The 24,812-nt window shown below is 41.8% G+C and overlaps 1 protein-coding gene across 2 annotated transcripts in view; it reads left to right on the top strand.

Annotated features, from left to right (window-relative positions):
• The first annotated feature begins 1,499 nt into the window (after nucleotides 1-1,499).
• The window catches only part of CCDC170 (coiled-coil domain containing 170), a 61,292-nt gene continuing 37,979 nt past the window's right edge, over nucleotides 1,500-24,812 (top strand). For both annotated transcript variants that reach the window (XM_070417455.1, XM_070417454.1), the window contains exons 1-2: nucleotides 1,500-1,590; nucleotides 24,026-24,154. In XM_070417455.1, coding sequence (XP_070273556.1) covers nucleotides 1,516-1,590; nucleotides 24,026-24,154 — 204 coding nt within the window. In that variant the 5' untranslated portion in view covers nucleotides 1,500-1,515. The remainder of the gene's footprint in view (nucleotides 1,591-24,025; nucleotides 24,155-24,812) is intronic.

The following is a 24,812-nucleotide window of genomic DNA, read 5'->3' as shown; positions in this document are numbered from 1 at the left end:
CACTTAATAAACACGTCCATCATCAACACCAGTGTTGTAAGCCTGCAAAGTCATATGTTCTGTTGCCATGAAGAAGAGTGATAAGGCTGACCGGAATGACTAGACTTAGACTTTATAAAATTGAATTCTAGAACAGTCGGATGTTGAGTTAACAGAGAAGGGACTTTCTCAGGGTGGTTCTCTTCCAGGGACCTTGAGTTTCACCAGCGGTTGTGATGTGTCTCCTCTAGTGGTGCCATTTCATTGACAATTTAACAAACTCATTGTGATTCTGCTGCAAGGAGAAAGTGCAACCTGGCAACATTTACTACAAACCATACTATTAATAGGAGAGTTACGAAAGTCTTAGTTTCCACTAAGGACTCTTTTCCTTTTTTTTTCTTTTTTTAAGAACTGCGTGAAGTGAAAGCATTGAGGTGATTCTGGCGTGGGTATGTGGCAATGTTGCTGTCAAATCAAAAGCCGTCAAGGCCGAGGAGTTCTCAGACGTACGGTGGACGCTTGTAGGTGATGCTTGGATGGAATCCAAGAAAAGCTGCCTCATGTCTGAGTTTGAACTGGGCAAAGTCAGGTGAATGTGGGTTCCATCTTTAGCTTCTGCTACAAATTGTGGGGTTGCTCACCTTCTCTGTGCTTGAGTTTTATGGTCTGGGGTCTGACCCTTTGTCTCTGCCAAGCTGTACACCCTTGGATAATATATTTTCTTTCTCTGGGACCGGTAATTCATCTGAAAAAGACCCAATCCTAATATCCACTTCATAATCTTGTTTTAGTTGCGGTCAGCCATGGGAAACACAGCACAGCTCTTAAAAGGACGCACGTGTTTCATGAGAGGCTATGGCTCTTACTAACGGTGTTGCGATTAGGTGCATTTCCCGCAGCCTTGCTGGGAAAGTTAAGCGAGAGCACGCCCCCAGGACAGGCCGCACAACCAGGGGAGCCCAAACCCAATGAAAACGCACTGCGCTCGGTTCCCAGATCAGCATGAGCTTAAATCCTTAACCATCGCCCCCCTCCCTACCCCGCAACCGCACAGGCTTCGAGACCACGAAGCTGGCCCTGGAGCTTGGAGCAGAAGCATTTGCACACAGTAAGTGCTGCATAATTGCTCCTTCACCTTTGCGTCAACACGCGCCTCCACCTCGCGCACGCCAGCACCGCTCACACTGGCCACTGGCTGTCACTTGTCCCCCAACACAAGCGGAATCTCCGTGAAGATCACCTCCAACCCCCGCTGTCCCCCAGGCGCTCTGGCAAGTGTCCGTCGCTCAGCCAAGCCTCGGCCTGGCCAGATGGGGCCCTGGAAGCCAGGAGACACCCTCGGGAGGATTGGGGTCGACCCCGGGTGCTCGGGTGCTCGGGCGGAAGGCAGCCGGGGTCACCAGGGCGCCGCCGGCGCCCGGTCTCGCTGTCGCCCGCGTGTTTACCGGTTGCCCCGGGAGACGCGCCACCCGCTCCCCGCGCCGCAGCCTGGCTGTGGAGTCCGGGCGGTGCGCGCCTCGGGCTCGGGTCGGCATGAGCCGGGCAGCATCCTCCGGCCGCCCCAGGCGCCTGGACCCGACCGGCGACGCCTCGTCGCCCGCGCCCGAGGTACGGTCCCAGCCGCGGGTGCGCGCGGGGGTGGCGGGCCGCCTCTCCCTGCGCGGGGAGAGCCCCGGGCGTGGAGGCCCCGCGCGCGAACTTGGCGGGGAGGTCGGAGTCGGTGCGTTCTCGCCCTGCACGTGGACTGGAATTGCCAGCGGGCGGTTCATCTTAGGAAGTTCGGGGCTGGGCCTGAGTCTGTGGAGTGCGTCTGAGTTTAGGTTGTACCAGTTTGCTTCTCTGACCTTTTGTTTGAACAGTGTGTCCCTCTCCTGTAGACCCTCCCAACCCTCCTGCCCCCCCCCCCCCATAGCAAATAATACTTTCATTTACCTTACACTACTTAGCTACTAAGACATGATTTAGAGCAATTTCTTTAAAATCGGATGGGGTAGGGTTAATCTCAGTCCTGAGCAAGGTCTCTGTCCTTTTGGTTGCTAATTACCCCAGGCATGTTGTTAATTCAGTTGTCATTGGATTCATTTACTCGTTAATTTCCCAGGAGGTACTTAGGGTAATTTTCGGGCATCAGGTATGTAATCACACACACACACACACACACACACACACACACACCCATCCCTGGCTCAGCCTGTTATTTCTCTCTCTCTCTCTCTCTCACACGCACACACACACACACACACACACCCATCCCAGGCTCAGCCTATGTAATCACTCTCACACACACACACACACACACACACACACCCATCCCAGGCTCAGCCTATGTAATCACACACACACACACACACACACACACACACACACGCACACACACGCACACACACGGCTGGCTCAGCCTAGGTTAGTCCCCTTCTGGATGTGGCATCAGGATCCCATCAAGCACAGTGTGTGTCGGTGGTGGTTGCTGGAGACCGGGGAGCTGTGTTCAGCTGAATTTCTAACACGGAGATGTTCTCAGCTTAGCCACACTGACCACAAAAATCCCTGGGGACGCTCTTACATTCAAAACATGGAGTGGGTTCTCCAACATGCTACAGGACTGCTAATATTCCGCTGTGAATGTTGCCTTAGTGTCATCTGCCCTATGTGCAGATTTCTCTGATTCTTGGCATGTTTGTGGAAAACTAATACTTGTACAAATGAAAGTATTTTTTCTTCCATTTTATATATGCATATTTTATCCCAGTGTGGTGTCCTCTGTGAGTTAAGAATGTTAGCCCATGCATAATTATGTAATATTTTTTATATTATTTATATTTGTTTGGAGAACCAATTGAAAGTAAATTACAGACATCATGGCGCTTTATCTCTAAATACTCTGTTGCAGTGGTCGGCAAACTGTGGCTCTGCAAATTGCGGCTCACGAGCCACATGCGGCTCTTTGGCCCCTATTTTGTGGCTCTTCCACAAAATACCGACTTCTGCGCATGGGCCACGAAGTTTCAGTCGCACTGTATGTGCGCGCCTGCACGTGATATTTTGTGGAAAAGCCACACTCAAGGGGCCAAAGAGCCGAATGTGGCTCGCGAGCAGCAGTTTGCCGACCACAGTTCTAGTGTATCTTTCTTAAGAACACAATATAATGATCAGATTTAGGATGCTTAACCTTGTTGCAATACTGTTATCTAATGTACATTATCTACTAAAATTTTGCCAATTGTCCCAATAATGCCGTTTACTGCAAATTCTTCTTTTTATTTCAGGATCAGACTTTGTACTTGGTTGTTATGTGTCTTTAGTCTCTGTAACCTGGAGTAGCCAGTCCCTCCACCTTTCTTTGTCTTAGATGATACTGCTGGTTTTGCAGAGTCTGGTCATTCGTTTTGTAGAATAGGCTTACCTGATTGTTTTCCATGTTTAGGTTTTGGGAAGAGCACTGTGTCAGTGATGTGGCTCACTCGGTGCATCCCACCGGGAGGCACGTGCCGTCAGTCTGTCCCACTGTTGGTGATGTTTCTAATGAGTTCTATCTGCCAGAGTTTTCACTGTAAATGTGGAAAAATAAGTTTTAGCAGTAAATAAGTGATCATGTTGCATAATTTTATAGATTCACATTGATATTTTTAGATACATTTTACTGTCTACATAAAGGAAAATATCCACCACACCCAAGATTTCAGTTGACCTGGAAGACCTAAATATTATTGAGAATAAAAGTAGAAGCAGGAAGGCCAGCATTTATTACAATTACTTTTCCAGTTTGGAAAGTAACTTCACCTGAGACAGTCCTGTAAGTCATGTAGGCAAGACAGGAATTTCCCATTATGTAGATGATGAAATTCTTGCTTAATTAGCTAATGATGGAGTGGGGACTTAAAAATCTTTCTTTTGAAAGTTTAGTACTTTTCCTAGCACTCCATGATGCACTGAAAAGCAGAATAAAATTCAAAGCAGGGATAGTATGTAACTATATGAAGATGTAAAGTACTGCAGGGACTTATTCTTGGGTTCAAGCAGTCCTAGTGATATCACTTATCTGCATGACACCTTGGGTAAAAAAAATTTTACTTAATGTCTCAGAACTTTAGTTTCTTCTGAAAATGGGATCATAATATGTATCACTTAGTGTAGTTTTGGGACTTCACAGTTAAATGTAAAGCACCCATAGAGTCACAGAATAAGTGCTTATTAATATTTACTATTATTCTTTTATTGATTTCAGATAGGAAGGGAGAGAATCATTGATTGGCTGCCTCCTGCATACCCCCTACTGGGGATCGAGCCTGTAACCTGGGCATGTGCCCTGACTGGGAATTGAACCCCGACCTCCTAGTTCATAGGTCTTCAGATAGAGTCACTATAATGATACAAATTATATTTCTATTTCATAATAATAAAAAATTTCATTCATAAGAAAGTTGTAACAATTCTAAATGTATATGCATGTAAAAATATAGCCCCAAAATATATAAAATAAAAATTGACAGAAGCAAAAATCTATAAAGAGATATAGGCAAATTCATAATCAGAGCAAAACATTTTTTAACACACTTCTGTTAGTATCTGATAGCCAGATAAAAATTTGTAAAGGGAGACAGTAAAAGAGATAAAAATACAAACTTGGTTAAGCCATTGTGAGGAAGAAAAGTACATGAAAATTGGGAATAAGGCTATAAAACATTGGTTCTCAACCTTCCTAACGCCGCAACTCTTTAATACAGTTCCTCATGTTGTGGTGACCCCCAATTTCCTTGTTACAAATTGAACATAATTAAAGCATAGTGATTAATCACAAAAACAATATGTAATTATATATGTGTTTTCCGATGGTCTTAGGCGACCCCTGTGAAAGGGTTGTTCGACTCCCAAGTTGAGAACCGCTGCTATAAAAGTTACTAGGATGACATTTCCCCCTTGCCCAAGGAGATAAATACCTTTAGACTATGAACTAATAATTACTTGGACAAAATCCTACAAACTGTGCTCTATTGGTCAGGATTGAACTAGAAAAGTAATTAGATGTTTTCCCATTGTTTTAAATAAAAAAGGGCTTTAAGCTATCCAAAATAAATGATGACCATCTAATCATGAGAAAACACTAGACAAACCCACCTTGCAGGATTTTCTACAAATAACTGCACAGTATCAAGGTTGCGATTGGAGGAAACATGACAACTAAGTGCATTGTGGGGGTTTAGATTGACTCCTGGACCAGAAAAAGGACATTAATGGAAAAACTGGTGGAATTTGAATAGGCCTGTAGTTTAGTTAATAGTATTGTACCAATGTTAAATTCCTGGTTTTAATAAATGTACCTTAGTTATGCAAGTTATTAACCTTAGGGGCAGCTGGAAAGGATGCAGAAACTCCTTGTTCTAATTTTGCAACTTTTGTCTGTCAAAAATTATTTCAATTAAAAAGTTAAAAAATTAATAACCAGCTAATTTATTTATACACCCAATCTTATTTAACTGCAACACTTGGTTTCTCTTGGTACCTAATTATTCCTGGACCATCTGGCTTTAGAATGCAGCATGGGAGAAAGCATTAAAAAAAACAGGAAGAAGCAAAGAACTTTTGAACACCAATCAGAGAGCAGGTTTTCCTTTGTGTCTTTTTAAAAGGTTGTGTGTGATTTACTTAATGTTGCTAAGTATAACGTGTAGCCTTTCTGAAACAACTGTGAATGCTCCTTGGTTTGTACTTGCATTAAGTTGACTAAAGACTTACTTTTTCTGTGTTCAAGGACAACTTAAATTTTTTTAATTGAAAAAGAGAGTAACATTTGCTGCACAGGAATTATTTACACTATGTCCTTTACCCAAGGTTTCTTTTTCCTTTGTTTCACTTCCAATTTTTTCCCTTTGAAATTGTTGCTTTGATCTGAGGCAAAGAAGTTCAAATGCATTGCTGAGGTTGACCAGTAGCACCGCTCTCTGACTTACACCAGCTCAACTACTGATTATGGTTCCTATAGCTACATGTGTAGTGTTGAATAAACTATTTTAAATATTGTTTATAAAAATAAATATTTGAATTCTATTTCCAGGTGACTGAAATAACTTCCTTTTCATTGACTGAATTTGCTCTGTGATTTTTCCCTCTTGAACCTCCCTGTCAGCTTTGTAGGGAAATGTATTTTTTAGCATATTCATGTCATCATAGTCTATCTCAATATCTGTGCAAAGGGGAACAATTTAAGACCTTACTATAATGATCACATTTCCCTAAGTCTCTTTTACTTCAGAGTAAATGAAATAGGTAGTAGTGGAGAATTCCAAAGGAAGTCTATTTATTATTTGTGTGTTTATTTATTTACCAATCACAGTTGACATACAATATTATTTTAGTTTCAGGTGTACAACATAGTGATTAGACATTTATATAATGATCACCCCAATAAGTCTAGTACCCATCTGACACCATACATCTTGGAAAAAATTCACTTTAAAGTAATTTATCGCCGAAACCGGTTTGGCTCAGTGGATAGAGCGTCGGCCTGCGGACTGAAGGGTCCCGGGTTCGAGTCCGGTCAAGGGCATGTACCTGGGTTGCGGGCACATCCCCAGTGGGAGATGTGCAGGAGGCAGCTGGTCGATGTTTCTCTCTCATCGATGTTTCTGACTCTCTATCTCTCTCCCTTCCTCTCTGTAAAAAATCAATAAAATATATTTTAAAAAAAAGTAATTTATCAAGTGCTTTATAATTGATGAAGTGGAAAAATCCCATTTGGGAAGAGTTTTAGAATTTCTAACATGTGAAAAGACATGTTAAAGAGGATACTGATGAAGAAAATGTCCAATCTAGTTATCAACAGAGATTTTTGTTTCCACCATTCCTCTCACAGAGCCATTCCATATGTGACAATGTTCCCAAATCTGCATTCATCATTAGCCTTGACAGTCCTACACCCAATACCTCCCATGGAGATATAGCCAATATAAATCCCGAAACACTGCTTATCACTTAAAATAGGACCTGAAGTTAATTAATTTGCCTGTGCCTTTGTTTGCATCCAGCCTAAGAAGTTATCTTGCTAATGTGAACAGATTAAGAAAAATACTTCAAAGATCTTTATATTTAATTAAAATAGAAGCTTCTAATGTGACCCAAGTTGTACAACAGTTATGGACTTATAGAAAACAGGAGGAATCTTCCAAAAAGTGGTTGGAAAGAGATTTATGAATCTTATTGAAGTTAAATTTTTTGAACTTAACATTAGTTATGGAAATTCAACTCATTACAACAGCCAGACTTACAGGCAGCAATATTGAAGGTCATAAAGTAATTCAATTTATGGAGAAATGATAGTTTTAACATTTAACCAGATATATATGGGACAATAACATAGTGAATAAAAAACATGAGAGCCAGACAGGCTTTGGCTTGAATTCTGGCTGTGCCTTTTCTTCCATTCCTTCATTTATTCCAGAGATATTTACTGACACCCAGTTAGTGGGGACACAGTGGTGAACAAAGCAGGCATTTTCCTACCTCTAGGGACATCATAGCTAGTGGGGGATGTACGAAGTATGAATAATCATACAATTAAAAATCATACAATTAAAAAATAGTTACTGTTGGTGATTATATGAAAGATAAGAGTTGGGAACATGAGAGCAAATAACACAAGAACCTAATTTAAATAGATTGAGGGTTTGGGAAGGTCAAGTTAAGGACTGAAAGCAGGCCATGTGATGGCTGGGTAGAGTCAGCCAGAGTAAGAGAGGTTAGCATTGAGATAAGATGAGGGGAGAGGCAAGGAGAGGAGGGAAGGAGAGGGGAGAGGAGGAGAGCCAAAAAACACAGCTGTGAGATTTGATCAAATGCTTATCCTCTTTGAAACAGAATTTCCTTTTTATGCAATGTGGATAGTAACAGCTTCAGGTGGTTGCTCTCAGAATTAAGTGGCATTGCATTTGAATCAGGCTTAATACAGACCTAGCATAATAAGTATTTATTACCTGGTGGCTATAAATAATAATGTCTTTTTGGAGTTTACGTTCTGGTGAGGTGATAATATCTACCTCAAGAAAGGAAATAAGCAAAGAGAGGCTGATAGTTGTTTAAAGAGCATTAGAGAAAAATTCCACATTTATGCTAATTTTAGAAACAGATTATTTACTGCAGTCACAACTGAAGGAAGAGGTAAGACAAAACATCTTAATGTTGCCTGATCAACAAGCAAACTCAAGTGACATATATCAGCAAGGTTACAGAAGAAAGATATGGAGGTTATAGAGTGCGAATTAATGTAATTTTCCATAACATACATCTGGCATGTAAACCTTGAGAACACGATTAGCTGTTAGACAAGGGATGACAAGGACAGGAAGTTTCTAAAGAGAGGATGAGTTAAAGAAACAATTGCAAACTTATTAGCCGAGATATTTTCATAGCAAGATACAGAATAATCTATACAAATAGATAGGAAGGGACCTTTAACGAGGATGAAGGCTTTTAATTTTGGTCCCTTCAAGGTAAATATTTGATAGATGTGTTAAAGTTTTCTCCTTATCTAACAAGACGTGGATGAATCATTCATGGCCTTGCCTCCCCAGTGTATCTGGGCCAACTATCTCCCATCTTCTCCAGCATCTTCTAAAGCTCATATCTACAGTATGTTCTAGGTTGATTTCTAGCCAGGGCTAATTTTAAAAATATGCATTATTTTCTGTTTTTACAAGAGGGGAGTGAAATTCCACCTATACTTGTCCCAACATGCCTTTGTTTAGCAGTAGTAAGGTGTTATTATAATAAAGTAAGTTCAGCCAGGTGTTTTATCTTTGATATGCTAACCCTAAACTGTGACCAGAGGGGAAGAAGCCTTTGCATTCTGTTCATTCATGTACTCATCCATCTGTGTCCACCCATCTATCATCCATCCATCATTCATTAATTTGTTTCACAAACATTGATGGGTATCTATTGAGGAGACATTGATAGGGATGTTCATCATGTGTAGGCAAATGCTTGGTGCTAGGGATACAAATATAATTGATTCTCTGTTTTGCCCTGAAACCCACAACCTTGTAGCTGAATCATTCATCTATTAATATCCAACATGTATTTCATGAGTGCCTACTCTGTGCCAATAAAAACAGACACAGAGCCTGTCCTCAGGGAGCGTACATGGGTGGTAGACATAATCTAGTGTGGAAGGGAAGGGCTGTGCTTTCTAAAATGGGCTTGTGGCTACAGAGGGCATGCACAATGATTAATGAGAGGTTCAGGAAGGAAACACTTGAATTTTTATTTATCTTCATCTCAGCTTACTTCATATTTTTGGTATATTTGATAATGTGCCTAATATATACAGTAGTACATGTGTACCAATTATACATAAATAATAATTGAGTTTATCCCACCAATCCATACTCATAAGGTTCCATAAACAAAAACATTTGCAGACTTCAAGGTAAAAGGATGGACGTGGGATCAGCTAAACTTGTGAGTTTGAGGTTGGTTTCCGTTGCTCCCTGCCTGTGGGCCCTTGGCCAGCTCCTCCTCATCCTTCACAAGAATTGATCTAAGGATTGAGTGCAATAACGTTAGTAAAGTGCTTATGTTGTGTCTGTTATATCAAGTCCTCAAAAATGACTAATGTTAATATTATTATTCATGTGATAAATATTAAAATTAAGGCATCTTCCAGGTTATATAGAAAATATTGAGACGGGACTGATGAAGCAATGACCCTTAATGTCATAAATCATTGGTGGGGATGTAACTTGGTGCTACTTTATGTGTAATATGTACCAAGATCCTTAAAAATTTTAAGTCACTTTAACCCAGTTGTCTCCCTTTCAGGAATTTATTCTAAAGAAAAAATTGTAAATTTCAACACATTTATAATACTGACAAGTTGGAAAAAGAACTAAATGTCCAAAGGTAGAATGGTCAGATTAATTTACAGCTTTATAATGGAATATTGTGCATCTCTTAACGTTTTAGAGACTAGTGGGAACATATCCATATTTCGTGAAGAAGATAGGATACAAAGTTATAGCGTGGCCCCAATTATGTTTTCTTTTCTTTTTTTTTCTTTTTTAAACACACACTGTTGCATCAGTCTACACTTAATTTTGGATGAAGTTTTGGCAGAACCATTTTCAATCCTGATGTGGAAATGCTTTAAAAGTATTAAATCAGCTTAGAATATATGACATTTGAGAGCTTGGTAAGTTGGTTAGATATATGAGGTCGCTGCTCTTGCCTAACAGGACATATTTCACTGGTCTGAGCAGGAAGCTGGGTCCAGATGATGAGGAATGCAGGCTTCAAACCCGGACCAGAGGTCCCAGAAATGTGTTTCTGATATTAACTTAGTTAATGTTGTCAAATAATATTCAGAGGATCGGCCAATGAACAGGCATCAATTCCTTCTGTGCTCTACTTCCAAATTATCCTAGAAAAGCCAGAATCCTGGGGAGATGTCTGCTTGGACTCCATGGTTTTGATCTTGCTACGGAAGTGTTTTTGCTGAACAAGGACTTAGCATTACTCGTTGGATTACATCTCAGGTTTTGAAATATTGTCATGATTTCCTGTAGTGAGTAGGTGTGCTGTTACTGAGACGTTAGTTGGCTTTACCCTGTGGATTGTGTGACCCATGTTGATCTGCTTGGAAGGTCAAACTGCGGCCCGCCTCTAGCAAGAGCTCAGACACTTGCTGCTTCTTATTCTTAGCTCTTAAGTTTTTTTTTTCTTTACTGCCATTTGTTTACTTCCTTTTTGTTGTTCTTGTTTCATTTATTTATTTATATATGTGTGCATTTATTTATTTACTTAGTTGTTTATTTTTTGGTTAATCCTCACCCAAGGATATAATTCCATTGATCTTTTAGAGAGAATGGAAGAGAGAGGGAAAGATAGAGAGAAACACATCGATTGGTTGCCTCCTGCATGTGCCCGGACCAGGGCCCAGTCGGGGAGGAGCCTGCAACCGAGATATGTGCCCTTGACCGGAATCGAACCTGGGACCCTTTGGTCCACAAGCTGACGCTCTGTCTACCGAGCCAGATAGTCTAGGCCTGTTGTTCTTGGTTTGACATAGGATAAGCAATAAACCTTAAACTCTGGATGGACGTTAAAGTCATCCTCTGAAATCTAGATCTTTGGTAGACTGTAAAGATTAAAGGGAACCCTAGCAGGGTGGCGTGGGGACTTACCTTTAGTTTCTGATCCTGCCATGGTAGAGGAAAAGCTATTCAGTTATTGGAAAGGATGTTCCAGAACTCCCACAGAGGCAAAGGGAAGGCAACTCTGTCCTGTGGGGACTGATGGTTATGGGATGTATCCATGGTTGCTGGTTTGTCAGTGCTTCGGGACAGGGGCAGGCTGAGACGGGGCAGAGTGGGAGAACGTGTGGGCTTTCACAGTGGGCAACACATCACAGTGTAGAGGGCCTCAGGAGACATCAGCCAGCGCTAGGGACTGATGGCACTTGATACGACAGATGAGGATGGGATGCGAGCGTGGAGTGGATCAAACGGAGGGCTAAGATAATAGTCAAAAGCGCATCCATCCATCCATTCATCTACAAATGGTTATTTGCATCGTGAGGTCCTGAGAGTGGCTGTGAGGTATGATGTCGTGAACGTCACAGTCTTCTGACGGAGTGAGACATCAAATGCTTAATTACCCATAGACTTTGTTCCTCACCATTGTGTTTGGTGTTGTGCTCTGAGAGGGTATTTGAAAGTTAGCTGGGTGGTCAGTGGGAGTCCTGATTGATCAGGTTCTAAAGGAAACTGGGCTGAGGAAAATGAATTTAGAAGACTTATTAAAAAGGGTTTTTGTTTTTCAATTACAGTTGACATTCAGAATTACATTAGTTAACAGGTATATGGCATAGTGGTTAGACATTCCTATAACTTACAAAGTGATTCCCCTGATAAGCGGATTGGGAAGACTTTTAAACTGTAACTAGAAGAGGGAGAGGGTTACCACTGAGGTGTATACACTGGCTTAGCTGATTTTCTTGTTGGCCTTTGACCCTTCTCTGATCTTCCCCAGATGCCTCCCTCCGTGTTTGTTCTTCATGAGAATGGGATGCAAGTCATGGGGGAAGAGAGAGTGAGCTCTGATGATGAAGGAGCTATGGGTTCTGTCCTTCAAAAGGAAGGGTCGTAAGCAGGAGTCTGCCCACTGGAGTCTGTCCTGTTGAGCGAGCTGAGGGAATTCTTATTGTTTTCCTGTAATGAAAGTTGCTAAGCACTACAGTTTAAAGTTTGAAATCTGCCTTTAATCCTATTTATTCTGGACACAAAGGAGAAACCTTAATTTTTGTTGTCTTCTTGCAAGTATTCTTAGAAGAGTTTGCAAATTATTTGACTTCTTTGTAAAGTGAAACCTCCAGATTACACGTTACTAACGTTTCCTACTGTTTTCTCATTTTTTCTAAGACGGGCCTCTGGGAAGGCGTAGCATCAGCAGTGTGTGGGCTGGATGTCAGGCCTTCCTGCTAATGGAAGACATGCTACCAGATATGATGACTCAGTGTCATTTCTATTGAGTTTTCTTTTTTAAAAATATATTTTATTGATTTCAGAGAAAAAGGGAGAAGGAGAGAAAGAAACATTAATGATGAGAGAGAATCATTGATCGGCTGCCTCCAGCATGTCCCACACTGGGGGTTGAGCCCGCAACCCGGGCATGTGCCCTGACCGAGAATCAAACCGTGACTTCCTGGTCTTGTCAACCACTGAGCCACACCAGCCGGGCTCTATTGAGTTTTCTATGGGCAGAGCTAAGGGCCACGTTGGCAGAGAAAGCAGGGATTTAATGCAACACAGAAGTTACTTAGGTCCTTTCCTCTCTCTCTGGCTTGTCTTTGGATAATTGGAGATCCTTTTTCACAGTTAATAAAGACATTAAAAAATCATTGAATTGTTTTAATTTTTGAAGATTCTTACTATTTTGGCTATAATATTATTTATATTCCTTTTATTTTAATGGTGAACTTTCTGTCCCAAACGTAGTCAAAACGTTGTAGTTGCACAAAAAACACATTCCAAGTATTGCTGAAACTCGGATTCTTTCTGCTTCTGCCTCCCTTGTGATGCTGAGGTTCAAGTTCAGGGTTTCCTGCCGCCTCTGCAGCTAGGAAGGAATTAGAAAACATGGAATTCAGTTTCTTAAGGTGGCACACTAGGAAATGGAAATGGAGAATCTAGTAATTGGACTCTTCAAACATGCTTTCAGTTGTCTTTTGCTTAATTAATTAAAAATTAATTTTAATATTAAGAATAGTCACTTCAGAGGCAATGAAGTTTGGCAGATATCCTTCAGACCATTAAACTTACTTTTTGGCCCTCGCTGATTTGGCTCAGAGATAGAACATTGGCCTGAGGACTGAAGGGTCCCAGGTTCAGTTCCGGTCAAGGGCACATCCCCAGTAGGGGGTGTGCAGAAGGCAGCCGATCAATGATTCTCTTTCACCATTGATGTTTCTATCTCTCTCCCTCTCCCTTCCTCTCTCTGAAGTTAATAAAAATATTTAAAAAACCCCCAAAACATAACAAACATACCTTTTGTGTTCATACTTATGCCTATAGAAAATATATTATTTTGTTTAACATGTATTTTAAGAACATAAATGGTATCATGCTGTTAGTTTTGTTCTGTAATTTACTTTATTTAAAAAAATAGTATATTTATGAGATCTATCCATGTTGCTTCAAACAGTTCAGTTCCTTTACATACTTTCTAGATTCCTCTCTTATGGATGGGACTGTGTGGATATTCAATAGTTGAACAACCAATGGACACTAACAGTCATGAACATCATGCAGAATTAGGAGTGGAATTGGGGGTCATAGGGTATATGCCCAAGTGCCCGTGGCAGTGGAGGTACATAGTACATACCCATTCTTTAAACACACTTAAGCTTACTTTAAACTGATACAGCATAGAAAAGCAATTGTTGTTTTCAGACCCACTACTAGTTGTTTGATATTTGGTAATGTAATTTTTAAAAAATATATTTTATTGATTTTTTATAGAGAGGAAGGGAAAGGGAGAGGGATAGAGTGTTTGAAACATCGATGAGAGGAACATTGACCAGCTACCTCCTGCACATCCCCCACTGGGGATGTGCCCGCAACCAAGGTACATGCCCTTGACCGGAATCGAACCTAGGACCCTTCAGTCCACAGGCTGACACTCTATCCACTGAGCCAAACCGGTTAGGGCTGGTAATGTAATCTTATTTAGGCCTAACTGGTCTCATTTTTTAGTTGAGGAGATAAAAACCATCTCTACTCATAGGATTGTTAATTCCTCCCCACCCAATGAAAAGAACCCTTAATTTCTTTTAGTAGAGCAATTATATTAAGAATCTTTTGGAATGCTGTATTTTTTTTCCAATAGAGATATTGAATCAGAAGGGTTTTTAGGTGAATAAGAGTAATACCCAAGACAAAAGGACTGGGAAAATAGTGTAAAAATAATAGACCAGCTTTCCAACAAAACTTGATTTTATGCTGAAATGTCTTCTTCCAAACCTTTCCCCACAACTGCTAAGATGTAGATGCTTAGATTAATTTTCTGGATCCCACAACCCATCACACATTCCCTGCAGGCATTAGGGAGCCGCTGAAACAAATGCAGATATCAGGGAAAAAAGCAGGAGGGGCCAGGAAAGTCCTTCAAAGCAGGAGAACTGATGAGTAGTCAAAATGGGCTGGAACAGGATGAGGTCGGAGCAGTACATTGTTCAGGAGTTGATTTATGCACTGCAAATTATGGGAGAAACTTTGCTTGGTGGAAAGAAGTTGGAGGCCAGGGAGGAGGTTCTTAGAAGGGATTGCTTACTGGGGCAGCACAGGAAGCCTGAAGAAGGAGGAAGGGAAGGAGAGGGAGAGGAAGAGAGAGGAGGGGAGGATGGGGAAGGGGGAAGACTAGGCAGAGAAGGAAAAGGGGGTGGAGGAGGGAGGCGGGGGAGACGGGGGGGGGGGCGGGGGGGGGTGGGCGGGTGGGGAGAGATTCCATAATGGGAGAGCCTTGGTCATACAATTGTGCACTGCAGTATGGAAAAAGGCTGGAACAAAGGCAAAGTGCTTATAGGATAGAAAGATAGGAGTGGACTTAGGAGATTTTGTGTGCCAGAGGTAGGCAGTCATTTTCTTCTTCTTTTTTTTTGTCCCTGGGATAATAAGACAACCAAATACCGTAGTAGCAAGACTGGCCCCAAGACATTGTCCCTAGGTCAGATAATTGGGCACATTGTGTACTAAATTATGAATACGCTTATCTCTTCTTTCTGCCATTGAGCTTTGAAGCCGTCCTTTATTCTGAAAAGACTATGAGCCACCCAGTGAGACAATTTCCATCATTATCATAATAATATCAGCAGCAGAATCAAATCATGTGTAGCTGGCTTTCTAAAATTAACATAAAATTGCTTTATGGGTTAGCTGAAAGATACCTAATAACTTAGATTGTGCTCATGTGAGGACAAATGGATGAGTTTTTAATCGTGCCACTTTGAAAAGGGTAAAATTAGTTTTTTTAAAAAGTGAAGATTGTTTATTACTTATAGAAAAAGTTGAAGAATTTTCAAAAGATATTACAAATTTCAGGAGGCTTGATTAAGAGAACCGGATGTGTCTGTGCTCACATGCGTTCAAGTCCTCTGTGCTACCTGGGCTGTTTCTTTGTCCACATGTTCTTCATAAAGACATTGCATAGCAGAATTTGTCATTTTTTGTACATTTTAACCTTGTACTTGCTACTCTTCTTTAATTTAAGGGGATAATGTTTATTCTTCTGAATATGAAAGTAATACATGGTCATTGTAAAGGGTTTGGAAAATATAGAAACACATAATAAAGAAGAAAATAAAATCTAGTCCTATAACTAAAAGATAATACAGTTAACATTCTCTTTCCAGTATTTTTTATTTTATTTTTTAAAATATATTTTATTGATTTTTTTACAGAGAGGAAGGGAGAAGGAGAGGAATAGAGAGTTAGAAACATCAATGAGAGAGAAATATCGATTCAGCTGCTTCCTGCACATTCCCTACTGGGGATGTGCCTGCAACCAAGGTATATGCCCTTGACTGGAATCGAACCCGGAACCCTTCAGTCCGCAGGCCAACGCTCTATCCACTGAGCCAAACCGGTCAGGGCGGTATTTTTTATTTTAAATGATATTTAATTTTACAGTTAATGCTAAATATATACTTTAAAAATATTTTTATTGATTTCAGAGAGGAAGGGAGAGGGAGAGAAAGATAGAAACAACAATGATAGAGAATTATTGATTGGCTGTCTCCTGCACGCCCCACACTGGGGATTGATGGAGCCTGCAACCTGGGCATATTCACACTGTGACCTCTGGGTTCAGATTTTTGTTGTTGAGCCTAATTGTTCCTAAGTTTTTGCTATTGCAGATTTTGGGGGAAAATTTTGCTAAAGAATGCCTTTCTGAATATTTTTGTATTTAATCATTGGGTATGTTTTCATTTCCTTAGATAAGTTTATAAGTAGGACAAATAGTGTTAACTTTTAAAGTCTATTAATCCATACTACCAAATTCCTTTCTAGAAATTTTGTACCATGTTCCTTTCTATGAGCACTGTGTTAACATGTCTTTCTCATAGAACTCTCTCTTAATACACTTGATTATTAAGTATACCTCAAATGTTGCTAAGTTTAAAGATCAGAAATACTATTGCACTGATATTATAATTTGTATTTAATTGATGACCAGTGAGGTAGGATACTTTTCACTGTATTAGCCGTTTATAGTACTGCCAATAATTGTTAGTTTTTCTGTATAAATTTTCTTTTCGGGCATGGTTTGTTATTGGTTTGAGTAGATTCTTTGTATATTAAGGTTTTGACTATATTACTTTTGCCAATGTTTTTCCAGTTTGATCTTTCACTTTAATTTCTGTTTACACATTTCTAATATATAGGTTTTACATTTTTGTTGTCTTCTGTGATTTTTTGGACATTTTTCTATTGTTTCTCTGCTTAGAAAATCCTTTTGAGACAAGATAACTATGAATTTATAGTACTTTCTATTATTGCATTTTAAAAGAAACTTCTATTATTAGTTAACCAATTAACTAATTAATTTTGTTAATCCTCACCGGAGGATTTTTCATTGTTTTTTTGTTTGTTTTTTTTGGGGAAAGTAAGGGAATGGGAGAGACACACAGAGAGAAACATTGGTATGAGAGAGACACATTGATTAGTTGTCTCCTGCATGGGCGCTGGATGGAGCCTGCAACCGTAGTACGCACCCTGGATCAGAACTGAACCTGGGATCCTTCAGTCTGGAGGCTGAGGCTCTAACCATGGAGAAAACCGGCCAAGGCTGCATTTTTATAGTCAGTATTTTAAGTCTAAAATTTATTTTGGTTTATAGTGGGTAATGCAGCTCTAATCTTTCTTTTTTCTTTAGAAATTAACTTCACTATTTATTGACCAATATCTTCTTTCCCTACTTTCTGATGCACCTGTTTTTATCCACTAAATTCTGCCGGGGAATAGAGACCAAGGACTCTTCCTGAGGGTCTATTGATCATCTTGTTAATTTCCTGCTGAGCATCACATTGTTTTAATTAGATAGTTTTCAAAATGAGATTTTTTTAAAAAGGGCATTTTAAATGCCTCTCAGCCACCAAAGGGCCATTTAGTTAAAAATAAAAATCTATCTCATTGCTTCTAGTTTAAAATGGCAACAGAGAGTTAGCACTTCTCCCTTCTGTTCTTGGAAACTAGCTACAAGCAACAAAGAAAATGAGAAACAAACTCCATTTTTAAAAATATATATATTTTATTGATTTTTTATAGAGAGCTAGAAACATCCACGAGAGAGAAAGAAACATCGATCAGCTGCCTCCTGCACACCCCGCACTGGGGATGTTGCCCACAACCAAGGTACATGCCCTTGACTGGAATCAAACCTGGGACCTTTCAGTCCGCAGGCCAACGATCTATCCACTGATCCAAAGCGGTTAGGGCCAAACTCCATTTTTTGATGTAACCAAGAGATGGCTGAAATCCTAAGTCACAAAATAAGTGTAAATTCTTCCCAAAGCAGCAGAGGCTGCGTGCATGCCGGGGCTCCCCAGCTGCAGAGAGTGGAAGAAGCCGGGGAAGCTCCTTTTCCCAGTGACAGTGGCAAACCCAGGGAAGCCCAACAGAAATCGCATGTTTGTAAGAGAAGATGGAGGGGTGTGGACTGGCGGTGGGAGCTTTCCTGCACCTCCCCGGTTCCAAAAAAGCAGGAGCAGGAGAGTGAAATAACAATCACTCCGCAAGCCAGATTGGTAGGTCGCTCCGGGGCAGTGGGTTCATGGAAGGTCTGCATTGCGATAAACCCTCCAGTCGCTTCTCTCCATGGGCTGGAATGACATATGGGTCAAATAAAGTTACAAAGCCCCGTGTCTTAGGGAAACTTCTGCTTGGTTGGAACACAAATGACCCTACTTTCTCATCCCTGTTTGCACACACACCTTTTCCACAGCTGGTGCAGCAAAAACTCACCTGCTCAGCAATCTGAAGGAAACAGCACAGGAATTCCTAGTATTTGAGGCTATGACAGCAGCAGTAGCAAAAACACCACCAACAAGAAAGGGATGGGGGGGTAAGGAACAGGACAAATACGACAGGTGAAGAATATCTGCCAGAAACCGTTGCTATGATGCAAGAAGAAATGGTGACCGAACATTTCATTGTGAATAAAATAATTGAAAGAAATCAATGCTTATCTGAAGCATGTTCAGATGGCAGAGACCTAGGACCTCAAGGAAGACATGGCAAGGCAAGAAAAGGAGATGAAATGTGATCTGGCAGAGCTCAGTAAAGAAAGAGACAAAAACAGTGAAACTATCACAGAAATAATAGCAGGATTGTAAGGTACACAGGCAGATAGGCAGGCATAGAGAAGAAATGAGAAGGAGAAAAATGACAGGACAATAAATAATGAAAAAGGAATAGGCAGAAAACAAACGAAATGGAATACATGCAAAAGAGATTAAGCATCTGTGTATTTAGAGCCCCCTGAAGAGAAAACTACTAGCATAAGAGGAAGGAAGGTGAGAGGTAGCATAAGCATTTTTATTTTTCTCATCTAATAATTTACAGCTACAGTTGCAAGGGAAGTACTGAAAATGAAAGTATGAAGATAAAAAATTAGAAGTTGGAAGCGGGGCATAAAAGGGATAAGGAAGAGGAGATATGCCATTGTAGTGAATTAGTGGATATTATCTAAAGAAATAGAGGGATGAAATGTATCCAAAAGGTATTATTTAAAGTTATAGTTATAAAGTTGAAACTAGAAGAAAAATACAGACCTTCCTAATTATCAGATGAAACACAAAACATAGCAGAGCAAACAGACACCGTAGTGAAAGATTTTGAAAGAGCAGTAAAGAAGCATAACATGAAACAATGCAGCAGAACTAAGACCAAGATTATCTGTCATATTAGCAAATGTAATTGTAGTAAAGTCATCCAGTAAGGGAAAAAGAAATTTAGAATGGACCGCAAAGCCAAACCCAACTTTATTTATATACTAGAGACCCAGTGCACGAAATTCGTGCATGGGTAGGGTCCCTAGCGGCTACTGGCTGCCAGCCGGGGCCTTCCTTCGTTCCCCGCTGCCTCCTCGTGGTCAGCGCATGTCATAGTGAGCGATTGAACTCCTGGTCGTCGAACTCCTGAGGGGACACTTTGCATATTACGCTTTTATATATATAGATGAGACTCCTGAAACAAAGTGATATGGAAAAGTTGAAAATAAAAAGATGGGGTTGGCCAGTATGGCTCAGTAGTTGAGCATCATCCCATGCACCAAGAGATCACCAGTTCAAATCCCAGTCAGGGCACATGCCCAGGTTGCTGGCTCGATCCCCAGTAGCGGGTGTGCAGGAGGCAGCCAATTGATGTTCTCTCTCATCGATGTTTGTCTCTCTCTCCCTCTCCCTCCCTCTGTATTTGAAAAATCAATTTAACAAACATACTTAAAAAAAGAAAATAAGAAGATGGAACAAAGGTATACATAGTCAGATGCAACCAAAAAGAAACCAGGGATCATGATCTCAATATCAGAAAAGGTTGAACTCTGAGCAGAAAGGATGAAGCGAGACAAATAAAGGCATGTTCTGATGCTGCATGGTACAATTCACAAGGAAGATGTGGAAGTTCTGAACTGCACCAAGTGAAACAGCACCAGCATGTCTGAGGCAAGAATACAACTGCTATAAGGTGATAGAGAATTATGTAGTAACTAGAGGCCTGGTGCACAAAATTCGTGCACTCAGGGGTTCCCTCAGCCCGGCCTTCATCCTCTGGCAGTCCAGGAGCCTCGGGAGATATCTGACTGATGGCTTAGGCCCATTCCCTGCAGGGAGCAGGCCTAAGCCGGCAGTCGGACATCCTTAAGCACAGAGGCAGGAGAGGTTCCTGCCACCACTACTGCGCTCTCCAGCCATGATCCCGGCTTCTGGCTGAGCGGCGCTTCCCCTGTGGGAGCTCACTGACCACCATGGGGCAGCTCCTGCATTGAGTGTCTGCCCCTTGGTGGTCAGTGCGCATCATAGCAACCAGTCATTCCACTGCTCAGTCAATTTGCATATTAGCCTTTTATTATATAGGATAGGAGACTTGACCTCAGCCCGGAAGACAGAGACTACACCTTCCATTTCAGTGCCCCTGGGGCACTCATAAAATTGAGCATTCATAGAAGCCTCAATAAATTTCCTGAAGTAGGAATAACATAGGAAGGATGACGGTGCAAATACACAATGGCTGGTACCTAAGGGCACTTTCCCGTCTGGGTGGGCCCAGCTCTGCACGGACGGTGGGCAGCCACACTGGTGTACAGCAGTGACTGTCATTCCTGAATGCTGATGGTGTGCTCTGAGCACAGTGCTATGTCACAGAAATCCATAACAGACCCAGAAAACAAAGGGTCACCAGCGCCACAAAGCTCTTAACTCAGGTCCAAGAAGTCCAAGCCAAATTGAAGACTGTCTGGAAGACAGCCACGAAGAAGACTCCGTGAGCCTGTATGGGGTAGAAAGGAAGGGCTACGAGGAAAAGCTCAGCCGTGAATAAATACACTCCTGTGTTCTTTCAGCTTTTTAAAGAAAGAGATTTAGGATAAGGAATTGGCTCCTGCAATAATGGAAGCTGTGAAGTCCTAAGATCTGCCTTTGGTGGGCTGGAGACTTGGGGGAGCCGATGGGTAAGTTCCACCCTGAGTCTGAGTCTAACGTCAGAAAGAGAGAGTGAATTCTCTTGCTCAGCCTTTTTGTCCTATGCAACCTTCAGTGGGTTGGATGAGGCCCACCCCCTGTGGGAAGGGCAATCTGTTTTACTCAGTCAACCATTGCAAATGTCAGTCTCATCCAGAAACACCCTCACAGACACACCCAGAATCATGTTTAACCAAGTATCTGGATACCCTGTGACTCAGTCAAGTATACACATAAAATTAATCATCATAGCTAAGGGACATATAAATCGTGAACAAATGGAAAAAATGATTTTATTTAGAATACTCAACATTTAAAAGATGTCAATTTTCCTTAAATTTATTTATAAAATTAACACAGTCCCAATAAAAAAACGAACAGGGTTTTTGGGAATTTGACAAGCTGACTCTGAATTTCACATGGTAAAATGCACAAGTAGGAGTAGCCAGAATATTCTGAAAAAGAAGCCCTATCGTGTCCTACAATGGATGAATGAGCTCCCAGCAGCCTTAGCAGCCCTGCCCCCACTGTCCTTTATCTGTTTTTGTCCTTCAACCTCACTGCCTTCTCTCAGACCCTTGAGAGTGACACAGGGTATACGTCTGCCACAGGACCGCTGCTTGTACTTTTTGCTGTTGGGATGATGTGTGTTGCTCCTGCTTCAGTACACTTTGCCTTTTTAATTCCTACCTAATCCTCGCTGTTTTAGGGAAATCTTTCCTTTCTACTTCCTGAGCCTTAAGCCACTGTCCTTTGTTATCTGCTTCATGCTTTCCTTCCTTGCATTCATTTCAGTTTGTAATTATTCAGTCAGTAATGTGGTTGTGTGAGGAATGATGTTTTTCTTATGAGACAGGAAGCTCGGTGCCTGACCCAGAGTAGGCCTTCAGTAAATATTTATTGATAGATACTCTCCAGTCTGCTGGTCATTGACGTGGCCATGGTCTTCTAAACCCATTCATCTAGTCTTCTTAATTTAGGTCCTGACCCAGTATCAGCAGCAGTGACATCTCCATGTGTAGTTTCTTTCACCAATGGACATTTGAAGATGTTAATGCTTCTGGTAGTGTCTGCATTAGATTGTAACCTCCTACAATGAAGGGCCATGTCTGAACTGTCTTCTGTGGCTCTCAATATTATGTTCAATGGACACAATATATTTTCATAAGAAGGAAATGTAAAATTTTGGTATACTATTCCATTGCCTGAAAAATGATACTAGTCACTGGAAGAAATAATCATCGCTATTGAAGAACTTACTTTCTTTCTGTTGTTTTTTAAAATACGTTTTTATTGATTTTTAGAGAGACAGAAAGGGAGAGGGAGAGAGAGGAGAAACATTGATGAAAGAGGAACATCATTGATCAGCTGCCTCTTGCACACCCCCTACTGGGGATCAAGCCCGAAGTTGTGGGCATGTGCCCCCGACTGAATTGAACTGGCGACCTCTTGGTTCCTGGGTCGACACTCAACCGCCGAGCCACACTGGTGAGGCTGAACTTATTTTCTTAATGAATTTTATAAATTGTGTGCCAAGCATATTATAGTTCCAGCTTCTCCTCAGTGACCCAGGTCCTTACTACCCATGGCAGATTTCAGAAAATATTGCTGTGGTGGTTAGGGCGGAGAAGTTCCTTCTGAAAGCTGAGTGAGGCTGAACAGGATGTGGTTCTCTTATTAGATGCAGTTAAAAGTTTTATGTCTTCTCCCCAGGAGTACATACCTACCATCTTCTTGGATATGTTGTGATTGGCAAACACTGGCTGTTCCTAAGTGCACTGAAGGTTTTGTTTGGCATTTGGTGGCCTGAAACACACGGGCCATGACAACGCTCGTTGGAAAGTTAAGGGCTTTAGAATGACTTTTGCATTCATGAGTATTTCCAAACAGTAGTCTTTGGCAGTTGAGTGGCTGGGCAGTCATAAACAGGTTTTACTGGTGTGTCCCCTGGGGCCACTTAGATAATTCCAGGAAATCCTCCTTTATGTGACCTCTTTCATATTCCTTCAAAACGAGTGGCTTTCTTGTATGTCTTTCCAAAAGACCACAGGCCCTGGAAACTCCATGGAGGTGGTGTAAGTGTCGGCTCAAGCTGAAGGAAGCAGGTGTTATGGTGTGAGTGACACACAGACCAAACCCATCAGATCTGCTCTGCAGATGTGTTTATTTGGGTCACACGGTGTTTCTTTTTTAAACATTAAAATTAGTTGCCAAGCTGCAAAAACTGCAGATTTTTTACTTCGAAAAGCCTGGATATATGACCTGTCTTGAAAAATTGGGGCAGTTTGGCCAAGTTGGGGTCTGTATTTCTGCACTGGCCCCCATCAACTGTGGGCAGTTCCTTTCTTGATGGGCGAGGACTCCTCAGGTGACCCAAGTCACCTTCATGATCTGGAGAGAAGCTCTGAGATTGAGAACAAAGAGCACAGTGAATAATTACCATGGAAACTGCCTCCTAGTTCCAGGCCATGGCCATGGTGTCTCTTTGACTGTTCTTTGTTGTCTATAGGTTCTGGTCCGAGGCCGAATAGCATTTGGGCTGGGGTGGGGGGTGGGGGTGGGAAGGAAGCCTCTAAAGGGACACAGGCCAATTCTTAATGCCTTCCTGGGGGAGCACATCCGCCTTTCCTGGGCGGCCTCCTGCCTCCCTTAGCATTTTGGGAGTGAGCATGAAATGATGGTAACAAAGCACGTCTCTAGGCAGCATTTGGACACGTGGACAGCCGAAGCCGCGTCTGTGTTTAATCTTGCTCCGCACAGCTGCACAGAAAGGTTGTTGTCACTCTCCTTTCTATTTTGTCTTTTGGGGAACCCTATCAGGAAATTTACGACCATCTCCTGGAAGCCCCAGCCACTCGGGAGCAATTAAACCACTATCGGAATGTGGCCGAAAACGCCCGAAGTGAACTTGCAGCCACTTTGGTCAAATTTGAATGTGCTCAGTCCGAGGTAGGATTATGTATCTTCCTAACTCAGAAACGGGACTCTCAGCTTCTGGTAGAGTAAGGCAGAGCAGAGAGGCGATTACAAACAGAACAGCAGGCCACAGACTTAAACCTTTCGGCAAAGCTGACACTGATTCTCTTCCTGTGTGCCCACCTCCCAGTTGGGGAGGATTCCTAAAAGGTTATGCATGCGTCATGCTGCTCAGCTGCCTTCTCCATCTCAGAGAAGCCCCGCCTCCTTGAGAGACCTGGGCGCCCCTGAGCTCTCTGGGTTGTAGCTGCCTGGGCTTTGGAGGGCCGTCAGCTTCTTCTGGACTATGTCCTTTTAAGGTGGATTGCTTGCAGGCTGGAATCCACAGGAGGGAATTCTCAAGCCCTTTCTTGTGACAGTTCTGATTTCGGGGGAAATTCTAGCAAGAGGACTGGAGTCCCTCTCCCCTCTGGGCTGGATCAGGTCTATTGTGGAATTTCTGAGGGAGTCTCTTTAGACCCATTCTGCTCACAGCCTGGTGGCCTTGAGCTTGAGGAGCCTGGGCATGTCTGTGAGGTAACTATCGGTTTCACCGGGCTGCCAGGACCTTACTAAAACACGAGTTGATAATGTATTTGGGAGATGAGAGAGAGAGAGAGAGAGAGAGAGAGAGGGAGAGAGAGAGAGAGAG

Source organism: Myotis yumanensis, unplaced genomic scaffold (genome assembly GCF_028538775.1).
Source record: "Myotis yumanensis isolate MYYU_CA2020_CCGP unplaced genomic scaffold, mMyoYum1.0.hap1 SCAF_6, whole genome shotgun sequence".
In the NCBI taxonomy this organism is placed as follows: Eukaryota; Metazoa; Chordata; class Mammalia; order Chiroptera; family Vespertilionidae; genus Myotis; species Myotis yumanensis.
This window is presented reverse-complemented; position numbering and strand designations above follow the sequence as displayed.